The sequence below is a fragment of the Oryctolagus cuniculus genome, chromosome 5, assembly GCF_964237555.1.
Source record: "Oryctolagus cuniculus chromosome 5, mOryCun1.1, whole genome shotgun sequence".
In the NCBI taxonomy this organism is placed as follows: domain Eukaryota; kingdom Metazoa; phylum Chordata; class Mammalia; order Lagomorpha; family Leporidae; genus Oryctolagus; species Oryctolagus cuniculus.
The window spans coordinates 113811442-113830995 of record NC_091436.1 but is presented as its reverse complement, the minus strand read 5'-3'; the positions used below and the strand labels follow the sequence as shown (position 1 = coordinate 113830995).

Below are 19554 nucleotides of genomic sequence, written 5' to 3'. Positions count from 1 at the left end.
TTCCTTTTTGTACGTTCTTTTTTTCTTCACTTCTTTTAATATTCTTGAACAATTGAATTCTATTCCCTTGCAATTACCCCCTCTACTGGTTCAAAACACTGGTCAGAAAACTACAACTCAAGGCTTACTCCTTCCTACCTCCGTGTTTGTAAGTAAAGTTTTATTATAACACATCTATATTTGTTCATTAGGTACAGTCTGTGACTGCTTTCACACTACAGAAACAGAGTTGACTGCTGCAACATACATACAGCTTATTTATCATCATTCCCTTTATGGGAAAGATATGCTTGAATTTTATCTATAATTGAAATTTTACCATAAATTATGAGGGTAAATCAGATTTCATCATCATCAAGTAAAATGCAAAATCTATATTTTCAATAATCTTCCTTCCAGTATAAATTCTACATTTGTACTGCATTTTAACTCATTTAATGCAATTTAAAGCAACACTACCTTTTTTTTTAAAGATTTATTTCATTTATTTGAAAGAGTTACAGAGAGAGGCAGAGACAGAGAGAGAGGTCTTCCATCCTTTGGTTCACTCCCCAAATGGCCATAGTGGCCAGAGCTGAGCCAATCCGAAGCCAGGAGCTAGAAGCTTCTTCTGGGTCTCCCGTGAGGGTTCAGGGGCCCAAGGACTTGGGCCATCTTCTACTGCTATCCCAGGCCATAGCAGAGAGCTGGAGCGGAAGAGGAGCATCCAGGACTAGAACCTGCTCCCGTATGAGATGCCAGCACTTCAGGCCAGGGCTTTAACCTGCTGTGCCACAGCGCTGGCCCCGCAACACTACCTTTTAAAAATAATTGTCAGTCATTATAGTAATTATTGTTATCTTCTCTGACATTTATCATTATCTTTCTCTTCATTTTTGCATACATTGCCTTTTATAGTAAATTTATTTCTTGCTGAGGTATAAGCAGAAGTAGCTTTGCTGTTAATGGTAAACTTTTTTTCTAATTTTCAGTTTTGTTTACCTGAAATGTCTTTATTTTGCCCTAAGTTTTGAAATGTAGTTTTTGCTGGGTATAGAATTCCAAATGACAGCTAGTTATCCTTAGCAATTTGAAGATAGTAACTCTAGTAACTCCATGTTGACTGAATTCCAGGTTGAGAAATGATTTGATGGAGAAGTAAACAGTTATTCCAAAAATTGTCCCTAATTCTCTAGAACAACAAATCAATGAATTCTAGAACTCCCTTTGATCTGTGGATTTTCAACTCTCAGATTTTCCATCTTTGTCTCCATGCTGTCTTCTGGATAATTTATTCAGATCTATTTTCCAACTTATGATTTCTCTTGTGTATAATATACAAACTCCTAATTTTCACGTCTAATCAATTTTAAATTCTTCCTTCCTAGAAGTCCTGTTGGTTCATTTAAAACAGTTTATGCTTATGCTTTTATTCTATATTTTAAAAACATAAGATATTCTTATTTGTATTTTATATTTAACAATTCAATAAATAGGGTCTTTACAAATTTGGTTCTATCTTTTGCTAGTTCATCTGATTTTTACGTGCATTCTTTATGCATTTATTATGATGTTTTTTGTTTTATACGTTTGTTCTTTTGGTTATTTTGGTAGTGAGTTTATATTCCTTGGCAAAGTTTCAGTTTGAGTTCTTTGAAGCCTAGATTGAAGGTCCTGTCCCTCAGAGAAGATTTGCATTTGCTTCTTCTAAATGCTTTTTCAGTTTCACCAATCAATCAGGAGCTTTTAAAAACTGCGTTCATGTCATGAGCATACACGTGAGTATATGTGTATGTGAGGACACTACCACATAGTGTGATTTCTGGTCACAAGTGCATGTGAAGGCTGGCCCATGGCCACTAATTCCCAGAATAATATTCTCCTCCAAAAACTCAGAGCCAAGACAAACTTCCTTGCTGTCTGGCCCTTCCTGATTGCCTGATTTATGTAGAAGGCTCTGATCTGAGCCCTGCCCTGCATAGACCTGAAATTTTGTCTTATGTCCCTAGGGCATGAACATTGAAACCAAAGCTCCAGGTCACTAGGAATCAGAATATGCTCCTAAAGCAGCCTGTGGTTCAAGTGTGCATGTGTGTGTGTGTGTGTGTGTTTAATTGAAGAAAGTACAACTATGTATAGTCTAAACCATCTTTTTTGCCTGTTGCACAAATTATATAATTGTTCTCCAACTCTAGGCTTTTCTATAGGTGTATACAGGAAAACAGTATGAACTGTAAAGAATAAACACTATTCACACTGACTTAACTATCTGGTCAGGTCATATTTCCAGACTGGCTGAGTCTTGATGCCGTTGTTCAGAATTTGAGGCTGTAATGCATCTATCCATCTTCTCCACGGTAAGTACATTACTTGACATTTCAGAATTGATTTTAGATTAATTATCTCAATAAAACTGAATCTAAGATTCAAAGGCAGGTGTTTTATAGTTTCCAAAATATCTTTGGGATTTTTTAAGGCTATATCTGATCTGATTTCTCCTGAGTGTGAAATCCCTGTCATTCAAGCAGCCTTTGCCAAATACAAAACAGACTTTGTAAATTTTGGAGAAATTTTTCACTTTTTAAACTGCTAACTTGGATGTAGTATACCTAAATAAGTACAAGCATTAATTGCTACTTTTCACATTTTCTTTTCAACTATGATTTTAGCCAAACTTGCTAAACCACAGAAGTAAACATGTACACTTAGCTATATATATGATAAACTTCTAAACATGTACACTTGGATACATATGCTTATCAGCAAAGCCATTTTCATTTCTAACTTTAAAATGTTCCAGGACAAAAGAAGTATAAAAGAAAAAAAACATAAAAAAACCAGGTAATCTAAGGTGGAATTTGGATTATAGATTAAGCTCTTAACTGAATGGTTATGAGACAGTTGCTTGTGTTGGGGAATGAGGATTTCTTCTGCATTGAATGGAACTATAGCATAAGCTAATTATTCATTGTAAATGTCTTGAGAGATGATATTTGCCAGACTGTAAAGTAGCCAGTAGACTCTGGCTCAGATTCGATGATGGTGATACAGGGATTATAAAATGACAGCTCTTTAGTGGAGAAAAAATAATTTTGGATTTTCTTTCTTCCTGTGTTTTCTTTATTTAATTACCTCAGTGTAACTTTTTCCTTTAAAAACTTGAATATGTTTGATTTAGCCCCTTCTCCAAAAGGCTACTTTACAAATAAAAACACATATAAAGCAGAGAAACTAACAATAAACACAGAAATTAATAGAGAAAGTATTGCATTAACCAGCAAAGAAGACATAAATTAAAGCCTGCTAAAATAAGCCAAATTATTCTGCTTTCTGGTAATAGCTTGAGTATTACAAAAATTATACTAAGAATTTATGATAGTAGTTTTCTGAAAATAATGTGAGTATGCATACATATATATAATCTTACAAAATACAAAAATACTGATGCAAATAATCTCTTCATAAAAAAAAAACAAGTGAGGTGTTTTTTTACACTAACAAATTTCCACTCTTAAACATTTCTTTCTTATTTGAACAGATTAGTAAAATCTATAATTCATAAATTGTTGTTTTGTTCATTTAATAGTGGTTAACTATTAACAATACAAAAATACAGTTTTAGCAATTAAAGCCACATGTAGGAATCATGCACTCTACAAACATTTTACATCAGATAAATGTTCTTATTGTGTAAATCTGTAATGTATTTAATATTTTGTATCTCTTAAATAAAGAACTAAATCAAGAACAGCAGAAACTAGCATCACAAGTTTAATATATTTTATAATATAGAAATATATTTATACATCACATTTAAAGAATAATAGACTCCATTTCTTATTATCTCCATGGTACACTATTATTAAAATATATTATTTAATGTACCCCCAAAACAGGTGTCAAATTTTCTTTAAGATAAACTGTATTTTAAAACAACATTGTGATATACCTGAATTATGAACAAATCAATAATGTTTTTGAAGCCAGTGATAATACAACTTTGTTTGAAATATTCAAAAGGGTATTCAATAAATGATGCTCAACAAATATTTCAGATGAACTGTAACAACCCAACCATGGAACCACCATAAGTAGCAGGTTAGGAATTTAAAAATCATTCTTTAACAAGTACTTTGTGTTTAAAACTGCCTTAAATGGCATTCCATTAGAGAGGGAAAATAAATTAATTTCAGAGGGAAGAAAATACACACACACACACACACACACACACCAGAACCTTCCCTTTTGGAATTATATGTGCATGGAAGAACGTTTACAAAATCTTTTTACAAAATAAGGTTTTCCTTGAGCTCATTATCAAAGATATGAAAAATAGATTACAGTTGTTCTTTCAAAATAGAAATTCTGTCAAAGCCATGCTGGGATTTTTTTAGAATTTCCTCCAGTTTAGTTTCACTGCTTTTACCCCAAATAAAATCCCTTGCATCACATCAATCAACAAACTCAGAGAGCTAAAGAGTATGACCGTGTGTTGGCATCTTCTGCTCCAGCACTTTTTATGCGTGCATACTTTTTATGTGGATAGGGAAGAGCATACATAAATGTTTCTTTATTTTGGACAAAGTTTTTAAATTTGAAAGAATCTGCAGCAGTAGTGTTCTAGATAATAGACATACATGATTTATTTGAGGTAAGAAGGTTGTACTGCAATTTTTTTAGTGTTAACTTGAAAGTTACAGACACAAGCTCAGGCCTGTCTCCATAGAATTCCTCAAACTTTGAGCTTCTTGCAAAATCGACTGTCTGCAAGCCAAGAAGAAACATGCTCCTACAGTTACACCAATTCTGTTAAAGCAAACAGTTATAACAATTATGTGCAACCTTTCAGTTTCTATGTTCTGGCTACTGTGTGTTTATTCAAATCCAGTTCAACATTTCATTTTATCTAATGAAGCAGAAACTTTCAAAGAAAAACTATTTATTCAAGCATTTTTGTTTGGGTTGCTATTTTGTTAGCTTTTTTTCTAAATAAATACTCTATCACAATTTTCATTGGCACAATACAACTATATGCATTCAATGTCCTTCAATGATATTAAACAGTCAAAGAAGTTCTGTTTAATCTCAGTAAATTGTATAAAATTTGTATTGGAAAAAAATGTTGAAATGGAATTGAATTGCACTCAACATATCTCATTGAAAGTTAGAGTGATCTACTGTATAATGTAGTGATCTATAAAGTAGATTTTACTGATAAGGTATTCACAAAGGAGAATATATACCTTTAAATAAATAGAAATGAATATATACATGATATTGTACATAAGAAGAGATGAAATGAATAAGACTAATTTTTTAAAAATTATCCTTTTGTCTGGAAGTATGCTTTTTATTGCAGTCATAAACCTTAATACAGATCTTTCTGTTGCTAATATTATTGTAACATTAGTGGCAGCCACATGAGCGTACTACCATATTTCTGTATTTTTTCAAAATGACATTGGAACTGTCATCAAAATACAAAACAGATATGGCATTTAATTTGGTGGGTGCACAACAAGGCTTTGGTACGTGGTCAGGAAACATCAGATGAACCTGGGAAAGGAAAAAAAAATACTTTTAGAAATAGGGTAAACATTTTGTTCCCAGCTTTACAATATGCTTGTCCTATTACACACCAGACACCCTTATGCTGATCATCCTTCTCCCACTTAAGCTCAATGGCTAGGTTTGAGTAAGGGATTGGTCTTGAAGGATATATTCTTAAGTACTAAAACCAAGTGTCAACCTACTAGTTCTAACTATGTCTCACAAAATAAGGAAAACTCCCACTATAGATTGTTCAATGGAAATTTTTCAAGGGAAAGAACATGGGAATCAGCATTGAAAGTCTTTTATTTGAAACGGCAACTTTTATTCCCATAATGAGAAATACTAAGATTATAAGTGCAAATCAATGAAGACACACAGTTGGACTGTGGAAAGAGTAGGATCTAGGAATTATTTCTCAAAAGAATAACTAGGCAATAAATCATAAATGTTATGCCAAATCTTAAGTTTCCATGGCAAAGGAAGGCTAAAATCATAATGAAATAACATCCAGATATAATCCAATACTTGCTTTACAGCAATGATTTCAACTTCTCTCCATAGAACTCTTTTTTTTCCCCCAGATTGGCTGAAGTCTAACATCATTTTACTTTCTTTCTCCCCTGCCCACTCCCTAAATAACTGCCAAAAAGCAGACTAAGCTAAACCATAAGCAAGAGGCCTAGATATTTCACAAATTGAATATCCATTTCCCTGAAAAAAAAAAACTTTTAAAAAAGTGGCTGTACATGAAAAGTGGTATAGTTAAGTAAAGGGTTGACATTCATTTTGATCAGACTGGCAGTCTGCCTGTGGTTTGCAATAATTGAGCAAGGAGCCACAACATGGTTCCCCCTTTCCCACCCAACTTCGCTGGCCCTTCCCCCAAAGGGGTTTATGGGAAGTCCCACTGATGAGTCTTAAGGGATCTACAAAAGCAAATACAACTCTTAGAGTTTTGGCTGTGCAATGTCCTGGCTGAAATGATATAGGAGTTCTGCATGTGGACAGAAACAGCAGGAAAAATGAGGTGATCTGACATGAACTTGAAATTTCCTAAGACCTCACAAAACTGAAAGTTGGATAGTTTCAGATGCAGCTTGTGTCCCTCATCAGCTTTATCTTCCACAACCCACACATACATGATTGATAACCCCCTTGTTTCAATGGCCTTGGCAACCTCACGATGCAGTCGCTCTGGAAAAAATGGATTGTTCTTGAATGGCTTCTCAAAATATATTAGTCACAAACATGCTTTCCTTTAACAACAAACGACCCTGTCTTCCTATTTCATGTTCTCAGAACAAGCATAGAGCATGCACAATGCCAGGAAACAAAATCAAGGTTCCCATGTATACTCAGTTTGCAATAACTTATGTCCTACACTCCAGGGCTGTGAAGAAGAGTAGGATCTTACTCCAACTTCATGTCTGATTTTTTAAATGTTTGTTTTTCAACACTGCCTTCTATACTAAAGCCTTAAGAGTTTACAATATTTACTTATATACTTAAAAGAAAGAAAAAAAAAAGTGAGAGAAAGGGTATGTACTTGATTAAGCTTTTTTCCAGTAAGAAAGCATTGCTTAGCCTAAGGGAATCTTTGATACTGTGTGTGTGTGTCTCTTTGTGTGTGTGTGTGTGTGTGTGTTTCTAAGAAATAAATTCTGCTTGGTCACTGCAAGGACAATGAAAAGAAAAAAAAAGAACTTTCTGAGAAATCAGGTGGCATTACTGATAAGGTCATAGGTCAGTGACAATACTAAAAGATGGTGATTGTGACTGTCTCCTTGAAGGATGAAACTTAAGGATATCTCTGTATCCAATAAGCAAGCTTTTGTGTTAATATGAATTCCCACAGACAAAAAGGAAAGTTAAACTTCTTAGAGGTAGCTTTCACTGATCGAAATTTGGATATTACACATCCATCTTTGCAGACTACCTACTCCTAATCCCCAGAAAAAGCTATCACCTTTCAAAGAATGTTCAGAATTTAAAATTTTTCATTGAATTTACTCTCTAGGACACTAAATGGTCAATCTCATTGGTTAAGTATCAATAAAAAGACCATTTGTAAACAACTACCTATCAAAATACATAATTGTTTTTCTCTGTTTCTTTCTACCCAAAGTTAATTCCAAAGTTCCTAATAATATCCATGTTTTGGTTGCCATAGCTATGCATTTTTAGTGTCTAGTTATTCTGAAGTATTTTTGAAAGTTAATGAAGATGCCAATAAAACATTAAAACATTCAAAAATTTGATGTCAGTTTAATGTATCATTTCTTATTCAGGAAGAAACTGGAATACTCCTTCCATTAGCTTTAAATTTTAATAGTAGAGGGAAAAGAAACTTTCTAGAATCAAATTCGTATAAGTTCTAGGAATACTATATATTGTTGTTTGGGTCATAAGCAATCCCGATCAAAAAGGAAGCTTTTTTTCACATCTACTACTCTCTTACTTGCCATTCAGCAAATTCCACTCCTGCCATTGTCTTGATTCTAAAACTGTGTATCCCTCCTTTTCTTGAATGAGAGAGCACTTTAAAAGATACATGGAAAATGGGATTAAAACATAAGTTTGCTTTGCTGCAAAAAGTTTTGAAAACCATACATATTAAGATTCATCAAAGGTATACAAAACTGCATATTATGAAGAGCTAATTCATGAATTTCAAAAACCTTCGTGTCAAAATAATCTTGTATTTAATTCCATTTTCCACAAAACTTTTAAGGTACCTTGTACACAGAATTAAAATTTTCATATCAACTCAAACATTAATTTGAAATTGCATCTCACAGTCTAGTATACCATCTAAGAGCAGCACATTTAGTCTTCCAGAGAGTGTCTCTATGTCACATCTAGTCACACATGTAAGATACACCAGACTGCTGTTTTCTATACTCATATAATGCTGTACAATTAGTTGGAGACCATCAAGTCCTTATATCACTATCTTGGTTCACAAAAATAAAGCTAGGAGATTTAATCACCTCTGAATTCCTGAGATTGTGGAAGACAGAACATAACAAATGGCACCTTATAGATCAAATAAGGAAAAGCAGGAAGAAGAAGGGAAGGATGAATTCTCCGTATTACATTGGAAATTTTTAAAATAGCCAAAGATGTTATAGAACATTATTAAAAATACAGAGTAAAGACCCTCAGTAAAAATTTGGTACAGCTATTAATCAATGTTTTTGCAATGATTATTAATGAAATACTAGTTCAATAAAAGTCATAGGGACCTAGGACCTATATGGTTATTCATGCATACTAAAGAAATCAGTGCAGAATGACCACTCACAGGGGTGTTCCAACATTGCAGCTAAAACCTTCCCCACTAATAAACCCCGTTACATGATTATGGTCACAGTTGTTACCTCAGCTATACAAGATGACATGAGAAACTGAGAAAGAAGATAATATATTGATAGCTGCAAATAGATGCCTTTTCTGTAGAAGAACTTTTTATTGTAGTTTCATTACAATTTTCAATCTTACAAAAACAAAGCATACCAGGGTCTGAACTATTGCATGGTTGGTGGCATTCATGTGAGCATTAAGTGGAAAAGAGCATTCTCCATCACAATAAAATGCAGCATATCCTTCTGGTGCTATAATCCAGTCCTAAAATGTACACCACAAAAGAGAGAGAGAGAGAGAGAGAAGAGAAGTCACTAAAAGAATAATAATTCTTAAAGAATATTCAAATATATTTCATGTGAACAGGTTTCCTTTCTTAGTCTAACAATTATTCTAATAGGACAGCCTACTCTTTACTTAATTTTTAATTAACATTTACAATAAAAGTGTAAGTACTTTAACAAGAAATTGCCCTCTCTAATTTCTCCCAAGAGATTGCTATGTAAGATATTCATAGTACTAATTTGTAATATTTATGTATTCATAAATAAAATTGCTATCATGAAATAACATTCTAAATATTGTTTAAACAGGAAATGATGACCTCCTCCAGAAAGTTCAAATGAACCAGAAAGGAAAAGGAGAATAAACTTAATTGAGATAATTCACATTACTTCTTAATAACTCATTCTTGGTTTTAGAAGTCTGACAACCTTCTAAAGCTTTATTATTTGTTCCAAGTGCTATTTTTCCTCTTCATTCATGCATTAAGTTTATAGTCTCTTTAGAAGAAATGAATTAGAGCAAATTATTGAAAAATGTACATGAAAAATTTTAGGAACCTAAAAAATTGGAAAATGGAGTGTTTACCCTGATTTTTCCCCTAAAGAAATAAAACTTGGCCATATTTAAGAATTATTATCCATGCTGAAACTTCACCCTAAGTTTTGAAAATATTTGTATTTTAATATTATTTGTCAAGAAATTTAACATATTGAAATCTATTATAATGGAATACTAGAAGAAATCTAAAGTTTCATTTTAAACTGTCACTAGATAAAGCCATTAACAACCATTTTGGCTCAATTCTTTCCTTGCCCTATCTGAAAAGCATAAATAGGACAATATAATTTTTAAGTTCAAGGCAAAAAAAAAAATGTTTCTCTGCATGTAAACCTCATGACAGAGGTATTCGTTTAAGGTTTCTAATTCCTACACTGGTAGTTGGGGCTTTAAGGGAACTAATGGAGTTTCTTGTAATAATCTAAAGATTTTCTATTTCTAATAAAATGAATAGTTTGAGATATTTAAATAACAGCATCTTTTTTAACTTCCTAAATATCATAGGGTTATGTTTTTCTTCAGCATTGTTTTTAACTGAAATCCTACTTATTATATTTCAGTGGTAAAAGATAATAGAGAAATGAAAATGACATGGTTAAGCCATATATTACACAGTTATGTCAAAAATCATAGAGCATTGCTTTGAAAAGGATGATTCATCAAAAATTTATGATAAAGCAGAAAGGAAGCACCTATGCTGACTGGACTGTCTTACCTGCCACCCCAGATCCCGGAAGCTCACATACAGTTCGTGCTTCTTACAAGCTTGTTTTTGTTCACTGGTATTATAATCTGAAGACAAAAATCACATTTTAAACAAAGAGTTGCTCATCAGGTTTGTATTACTTCTCTTGTGGGATCACTGATAAGAGCTTTTAATTGTTGGTTGTATTGATGCTTGAATTTTAAAGCTATGGCCACTTACTAACCATGTGTCCATCAGTCCAGTCACTTGCCCTGAGTGCCTTATTCTATAAAATGCAGAAAGTGCCATTTGCCTTGTGAGGTTGTAGCATGGATTCTGCTGGACCACCTATATGACAGGGCACAGCCTGGCGCCTCCTATTCAACTACTAGCTGCACAATGGATGCCCATTTTTCGATTCACTCATATTATAGTGTTACTTAATATATCCATACATATTAAGTATTCAAACAATATATCTTTAACTATTATTTAATGAATACAAATTTCCAAAGTACAGCTTATGGATTACAATGGCTTTTTCCCCCATAACCTCCCTCCCACCCGCAACCCTCACCTCTCCCACTCCCTCTCACATTCCATTCACATCAAGATTCATTTTCAAGTATCTTTATATATAGAAGATCACTTTAGCATATATTAAGTAAGGATTTCAACAGTTTGCACCCACACAGAAACACAAAGTGTAAAATACTGTTTCAGTACTAGTTATAGCATTAAATCACAATGTACAACACATTAAGGACAGAGATCCTACATGAGGAGTAAGTGCACAGTGACTCCTGTTGTTTACTTAACAAAGTGACACTCTTGTTTATGGCATCAGTAAACACCCTAGGCTCTTGTCATGAGTTGCCAAGGCTATGGAGGCCTTTAGTCAAACAATACTTTTAACCTCTTCCATAAGGCAGATTCTGGGATCACCCTTAGTTGAAAATAATTTTTTTTAAAATACAGGATTCTCTAAGCGGAATTTTTAATCATCTCCCTCCCCCAAAAAAATCATTTCCAACAGCAGAATTTTCCATTCCTGACTGAACACTATTGCCCACAGAAGAAAAAAAAAACTAAATTAAAGACAAACACCCAGGAGTCAAAATACTCTTTTTTTTTCATTTTCACTCTTACATCAACACTGTCATGAAATCTTACACAATCCTTAAAATGGGTCCAAAATCGATTCATTTGCACAGCATTCATCACTGAGTCTGGCCCAAGCTACCATCATTCTTGGATTACTGTAATAACCTCATTACCATTCCACCTGCTTCTGTCATTGCTGCTTTACAACAAAGCAGCCATGGGACTTCTTAATTGTCACTCCTCTGCAAGAAGTCTCCCTGTGGTCCCCATATCACAAACAGTATCTTCACAGTGATTGCAAGGCTTGGTGGGACTTGGTCTCATTGCCTCTGACTCATTTCCTGTTACTCTTCCTCTGCTCACCTTGATCCAGCCACATCTCTTAGCCATTCTCGTATGGTTGGACTTGTTCCCACCTTAATATCTTTACTCTGACCAGGTCTCTCACTGAAAATGTTCTTTCCTTGGGTATCTTCCTGGTTAAGTTCTACATCTTTTCAACGAGGTTTTCACTGACTTCCCTATTTAATATTGCAGCTCTCACCCGAATAGTATTGATTTCTTTCATTCCATTTTTTTTACATTTATTGCCTTTTGAAATGCTATGCAATAAATTCATTCATTATATGTATTGCTTCATATCAATTTCTTACCACTAGAATGTAAACTCCACAATGCCAAGAATCCTGTTTGTTACTATTTTTTTCATTGATATATCTTAAATGCAGGAGCAATACCTGGCATGCATTAGACATTCAATAAATATTTGAGGAGTTAACGAACAAATCCATCACAGTATTCCACAAATGACTTTAAGCAAAGAAAATACATTATTTCCATTACATATTTTGGAATGTAATCTTAAATACTAATAACCTTTTATAATTGTTTAAAAGAATTAGGTGTAAAGGTAGAACCTAATCTCGGATCTGGAATAAAGTAAAATAATGATGAAACACAGAACTCTGCAGAACATTTTTATATGTTGTCTTCTCCAGAATGCATTCATTCTTTTACAAATAGCATTATAAAAGCTAACCCACTTTGACTATTACTTATTTCATGGAATATTTATGTTAGAGTATCACATTCCGGCTCAATTACCCCAAATCTCTAATGAGAATGTGGGCACATCAGAGATCAAAGGGACTCATCCTAGCAGACCCTGTCATTATTACTTTAATGGTTACTTCAACTTACCATGAGTGGAGAAATACAGGTAATAATTAAGCTTTGTACTGATTTTTTTCTACTTTTAGCTCATTTTTTCCTTCGAAAAATTACTTTCATTAAAGCAAATTAAATAAGTAGATAACAAAAAATGATGGAAAGGCAATTCATTTGAGACTCAGCATTTTTTTTCAGGGAAACTTTTCCATCAATTGAATATCAGAATAAAAAGTTTACTCTTTGCATATTTTGTGCATTTTAACAGAAAATATGAAATGGAAATATTCTCTGTACAATATTTAGGGGAAAGAAATAATTGATTTGATACTAGTTTGATTCCCTAACTTCCTAACCTTCAAAACAGAAAAAAAAAATCAGATATTCATCAGACAAGGGCTCAGAAAACTTTTCATTTAAAGAGATAGACTGACATTAAGTATTTTAGGCTAAGCAGTCTCCCTTGCAAAAACCCAGCTTCCCCATTATGGCTTGAAAGCAGCAATTCACAAGTTGTTAATGCAAATGCATGGCCATGTTCTTTTTCAAACTTTGGAATACTTTGGGCTCCACAAAAGTAGGCAATGAGGTAGATTTACTTTGCCAACACCTGCATTAGACATAATGGGATTTTTTAAATGTAATTATGTTTTATCTATTTGGGAGATGGATACAGAAATAGATAGATGCAGAAACACAGAATTCTCATTGTGGTTCACTCTCCAAACAGCTGCAGCAGCCAGAGTTAGGCCAGATGAGAGCCAGGATCTGTGAATGGAATTCAGATCTCCCATGAGGATAGCAAGAACTCAATCCCTTGATCACTGCTGCTGCCTCCCAGGTCTGCACTGGCATGAAGGTAGAGTCAGGAGCCTGAGCTGGGCTTTGAACCAGGTCCTCCAACATGGGATGCAGGCTTTTCTTTCCTTTTCTTTTCTTTTTGATGCAGTCATTTAATCAACGCCTTTACCACGAGAGTAAAGTACCTACCTCTTGTGATGGTTATTTTTATTCATTCATGCTACTTTTAATTAAATATTTTAATAAAACACTGTAGCCAATAACATATATAAGTATATATGAAAAGCTGTAACCTGTATATATATGTATATATGATGTGTGTATAGTTATTTGAATTCCAAATTATAAAAAAAAAGAATCAACATATATCTGTCCCATCGATGTAGGTTTTCATTAGGCAAAGTGGTATAAATAATGTAACATCACATAAAGTTAATGAGCAATGAAATTTATAACAGAATCTGGTTCCAAGAGTCTGATTTCATAGAGCATCAGGGCTATGCTTATTCTGTCAGAAATAAAAATTATTGGACACTGGGTGAAGTAAATATTGTACCTAAAGCAGCAAAATTTGCAGTTAGGTGTACCATAAATGTTTGGCCAAATGAGTTGTGGGAAGGAGGGCAAGAAAATTAGAGTTATATCTTCAAATATTGATTGGAATCAACTAGGAGATTAAAATGAAATCGACATAGATCTGCCATTGATGAACCTGCCTATAAATGAAAAGTAATACCAGGAATGACTAAATCGTTCTTTCACCACAGTGTACAATAGAAAAATTATGCTAACATGCCTCAGCCATGATGCAGGTGTTAGAAATGAGCATTTATATGTTTTTCCTCTAAATGATCATAATATTGGAAAATCACTGTCAAAAACTGAAAATATTGTTGACTCTTTTATGCAAATTTATTTATGGCCAATTTCTAGACACAGTGTAAATTTAATCTGTTTTAATATCATTTAAAAGTGCTATTTTGAAATAAGCATTTGGTACAATGCCCAAGTTGTCACTTGGGATGTCCACACTCATATTGGAATGATTGGTTCAAGTCCCAGCTGCTTCATTTCAGTTCCAGTCTCCTGCTATGGTGCAACCTGGGAAGCAGAGATGATAGTTTGAGTACCTGGGCCCCTGCCACCCACATGGGAGACGTTTACTGAAGTCTGGACTTTTAGCTTTGCTGTGGCCCAGCCTTGGCTGTTGTGGGCATTTGAGGAGTGAGCCAAAGGATGGGAGATATCTTTTATTTCTCTGTCTCTCCACCTTTCAAATAATATGAAAATAAACAATATATTTTTTAATTTAAAAATGTTTTTTCATAGAAAAAATCCATTGAAGTAAATAAAAGTGTTTCTTACTTGTTGAATATTATAGTTAGTGGTGCAATAAGTCTGTGATTATAGAGTGGACTGAAAGTATAATTTTGCAAAAATTATAGAAAAAGGAAAGGAAGGAAGGGGATTAAAAATTATACTGAAAGCATAATTTTGCAAAAATTATAGAAAAAGGAAAGGAAGGAAGGGGATTAAAAGAGAGAGGGTGGGAAGTATGATTATCTTCCTAGAATTGTACTTATAAATAACATGAATTCTGTTCTATGTATATTAATAAAAATAAACAATAAATTAATAAATACTGTACTCATCTGTGAAAAAAATTATTGAGATCTACTAAGGTTTTTAGTGGCTTGTACGCTATTTCATGGAAAAAATGGAGACTAAACCTCTCTGTGAAAGGGACAACAGTTGATTAATCAAGCCTAGAAAACTCTATAAGAAAACATAGGTTTCTTTTGCTTCAAAATATTATATGTTCTTTACAGTATAAAATAAAGACATATCCAAAAAGAAAAATCCAAAATAGAATTTAATATTTAAGCCTGACAACAGCCTAAATGAACCAGATATGATTAGAAACCATTATATCAAAGCAAAGAAGAATTATTCCGCACTCTCAGTTCCCGAAGGGAAAAGAAGGAAAAAACAGAACCTACAACATTATAACAGAAGACTTTGTTTATAGAAAATGGAAATGACATGTAAATGAATGTATGAGGCTAGAAGTAAATAAAAGTATGATTCATACTATGATAGTTATTCAAAGATGTAATTCAATAATGTAAATTTTAAAATGCCCTTGGTGGTAGAGAAATTTATGGTGAATTCAAAAACAAGAAACAATTTCATCCAAAGATGAGGAGTTTTAATATACTATTGCTACTCTAGTCTAACAGTCATTTTCCATATCCAGTAAATTACTCTTTGAATTTTTGCAGAGTCTGGTATAACTATTATTATTTATCTCTGTAGGAATATTTATGTTTCTCTAGGTACAAATTGTGTAAGATACCACAAAATATTAATTATCTAATCTGTTTGCTTATTTCTACATAGCAGAAAACTCACGTACATGAATCCATTAATATATCTCCTTAGAATTCATTGACCTAAAAATTCATCCAAGAACCTAAATTTCCAGCTGTGTTCCAGACATCTCTAGATGAAAGCTTCCCTTATGTGCCCTACCCACTATTTCTCCTTCTGAGGCATCCTCTTTCAATGCTCATTATTTTGGTTAACAGAATCATTAGTCACCTGGGGGCCCATACCAGAAAAGTTAGTAAATTTCTTGATTTTCTTTCTTCATTGTTCAGATTCTACATTAAATAGTCCATAAGGCCTCATTAACTGACTATTTCAATATTCTAGTCTACATAGTCCTTTGCACTCTTGGCTACCTTTTTTTTTTTTTTTTTTTTTTTGAACAGGCAGAGTGGACAGTGAGAGAGAGAGACAGAGAGAAAGGTCTTCCTTTGCCGTTGGTTCACCCTCCAATGGACGCCGCGGCTGGCACGCTGCGGCCAGTGCACCACGCTGATCCGATGGCAGGAGCCAGCTACTTATCCTGGTCTCCCATGGGGTGCAGGGCCCAAGCACTTGGGCCATCCTCCACTGCCTTCCCAGGCCACAGCAGAGAGCTGGCCTGGAAGAGGGGCAACCGGGACAGAATGAGGCACCCCGACCGGGACTGACTAGAACCCGGTGTGCCGGCGCCGCAAGGCAGAGGATTAGCCTAGTGAGCCGCGGCACCAGCTTCTTGGCTACCTTATGCTTTCTTAAATCCTCCTCTAGTAGCTTTGAATCCTAACATAACATTTCATCTCAGCTCTCCTCTGACCTCTGACATCAATGATATTGAGTCATATTCTTTGTGATTTGGTTCATACCTATTTTTTTTAATCTGGTATTATACTCATTTCAATAAGAATGTTTCATACCCCAGTCATTCCACACCAGAACACGGCCTTATAACTGTGCACACCCATTTGAAATGGCTTAATCCACTCCTCTATTTCTTTCTTTATTTTAACATTTTAAAAATTTTGTTTATTTTCATTTTATCTGAAAAGCAGAGACAAAGACAGACAGAGGTCTTCCATTTGTTGACACAGTCCCTAAATATCCATAATAGCCACAGAAGTAGGATCCCAGAACTCTACCCAAGCATCTCACTTGGATAGCAGGAACTCAAGTACTTGCTTCATCACCTGCTGCCTCCCAGGGTGCTCATTAACAGGAAGAGAGGTCAGAATCAGAGTTCTATTCAAAACAGACACTCTGATATAGAATGTGGGAGTCCAAAATGATGATAAAACTATTGCACCAAATCTCCTCCCTACATGCCTCCATTTTTGGAAAATTTTGTACTTTTTCTCATTTAATTTCTTTAGACTCATCCAATAGTACACAATTGATAACTAGTAGAGCCATTATTAGGTGATATATAAATATACAGATAGATAGAGCTACCTAACTACATTTTATGCACCAAAATTATTGTGATTTTAATAGTTTCCAAAATTTTGCCTGATTCAGGATACTAGTATCATCTTTCAATGTTAATTGCTATAAAAATCATGTGCATTAGAAATACTGTCACACATGTGCCTCATTGCAGTATTTTCAGTTCAGCATCAGTTTTAAGAACCCTAATTTGGAAATAACCAAAATATTTTAGGAGTTATATGATTAAATCAATTTATTCTAGTACAATTAAATATGTTACAACACTTAAAAAGAATGAAGTAACACTATTTGGTGTATGACTAAGACTTTTTTTAAAGATTTTAATTTCTTTGATAAGTAGAGTTATAGAAAGAGAGAAGGAAAGACAGAGTGAAAAGTCCTCCATACACTGATTCACTCCCCAAATGGTTGCAATGGCCAGAGGTGGGCCAATATGAATCCAGGAGCCTCACCAAGGTCTCCCATCCATGTGCAGGGGCCCAAGCACTCAGACCATCTTCTACTGCCCTCCCAGGCCACAGCAGCTATTTGGATCAAAAGAGCAGCAGCCAGGACATGAACCGGTGCCCATATGGGATGCCAGCACTGCAGGCAGAGACCTAGCCCACTGTTCCACAGCTGCAGCCCCCTAAGACAATTTTTAAAACACATGAAATATATCATTCATGTAATCAAAGACACATAATAAAATATATTGAGCCTCAAAAGAATTGTATTATGGAGGGAATAGTTTAGAAGCATATATACTAGGTTGACATCAATCTATCAGAGTAATCTATCATGGGAGGATCAGGTGAACAACAGAGAACAATTAGTATTTTCTGATCTTATGTTTTTTGCATATTGGCTAATAAAAACATTCTAAGAAATAATTCCAGTTAATTCTATTTTTGTGTTTTGGTTCTTATTTTGGTTTAATCTGTTTTCCCAAGAAGCATGGATTTATATTGTATGCAATAGGCAAGAGGTGGAACCTATCAGAGGTGAGAAAAAGTGCATGTTTCAATTTTGGTACCTACATGAATAACTTAGCCTTAGAAATCATCATGGATTTATGCAGGGCCACCGTATGATTGGATCTACTTCCAAAGTGCCTTAGTGTCAACCATGCAACATCACTCTTTTCTAGCAGGTTGGTGCTGAGCCCAGAATTTCCATTTGCCCTGTTAGTTCTTCCAAATTCCAGATTTAAAAAGATGTATTATTTATTTATTTATTTGAAATAGTTACAGAGAGAGAGAGAGAGAGAGACATAGAAAAAGAAATGTTTTATCCACTGGTTAACTTGCCAAATGGCTACAACAGCTGGGCACAGACCAGACTGAAACCAGGAGGTTGGAACTCTATCTGGGTTTCTCACGTGGGTGCTAGTGGCACCAATATTTGGCCCATTCTGCTGCTTTCCCAGGGACATTACAGGAAGCTGGATTGGAAATAGAATAGCTGGGAATTGAACCAGGGCTCTTTTGGGACACCAGTGTCACAGTCAAAAGCTTAACCTGCTGCACCACGATGCAGTCCCCACCTTCCAGATTCTGAATAGTCTATTATTTTTAGCACTGCCATAATACTTAGGAGAGCATCATGTTCTGTAGAATCTTTAAAAATCCAAGAAATCAAGTGCCTTTATATGATTCAGAGTAGCTTAAATTCAGCAATTATCTTCCTTTCTTACCTCCCACACCCAAATTCAAAGAAATACTCATTGCCTTCTTAAATTAGGCAATATTTAAGTTACTTATTAGAAAGAGAGAGATGGGGAGGCCTTCCATCTGCTGGTTTATACCCCAAATGCCTGCAACAGGTAGGCATGGTCCACATTGAGTCTGGGAGTCCAGAACTCAATCTGGATCTCTCACATGGATGGCAGAGACCCAAATACTTGGCCCATCACTTGCTGCCTACCACGGTGCATTAGCTGGAAGCTGAATCAAAAGCAGAGCCAGGATTTAAACTAGGTAGCCCAAGTGACATTTTAACCATTGCAGCAAGTGATCACCTCTGCTCAACTGCCTTACCAAAAGCCTGACAAGGAGCTGACATCTTTTGGGGAGGAATGGTTTCATGCATATTCAATTGAAAGGTGAGGTTATTTTTTCCCATACAATTATCGTACTACTTTGACTGTCGCTCCTCCACGAAGAGGGGGAGCGACATATTGGTGCCGTGACTCGGATAGGAAACCCAGGAGGGAAGAAACGGGAAGAAGTGGGAAAATACCGGAGAGAGAGACTAGCAAAGAGCCT

At 34.7% G+C, this 19554-nt stretch overlaps 1 protein-coding gene across 1 annotated transcript in view; it reads right to left on the bottom strand.

The window, feature by feature from the left end:
- Nucleotides 1–3737: 3737 nt before the first annotated feature.
- BMP5 (bone morphogenetic protein 5) overlaps nt 3738–19554 on the bottom strand; it is a 121941-nt gene continuing 106124 nt past the window's right edge. Inside the window, exons 5-7 of the mRNA XM_002714515.5 lie at nt 10454–10530; nt 9049–9159; nt 3738–5535 (exon numbers count right to left, since the gene is read on the bottom strand). Of these exons, the coding sequence (XP_002714561.1) occupies nt 5386–5535; nt 9049–9159; nt 10454–10530 (338 nt within the window). The 3' untranslated portion in view covers nt 3738–5385. The remainder of the gene's footprint in view (nt 5536–9048; nt 9160–10453; nt 10531–19554) is intronic.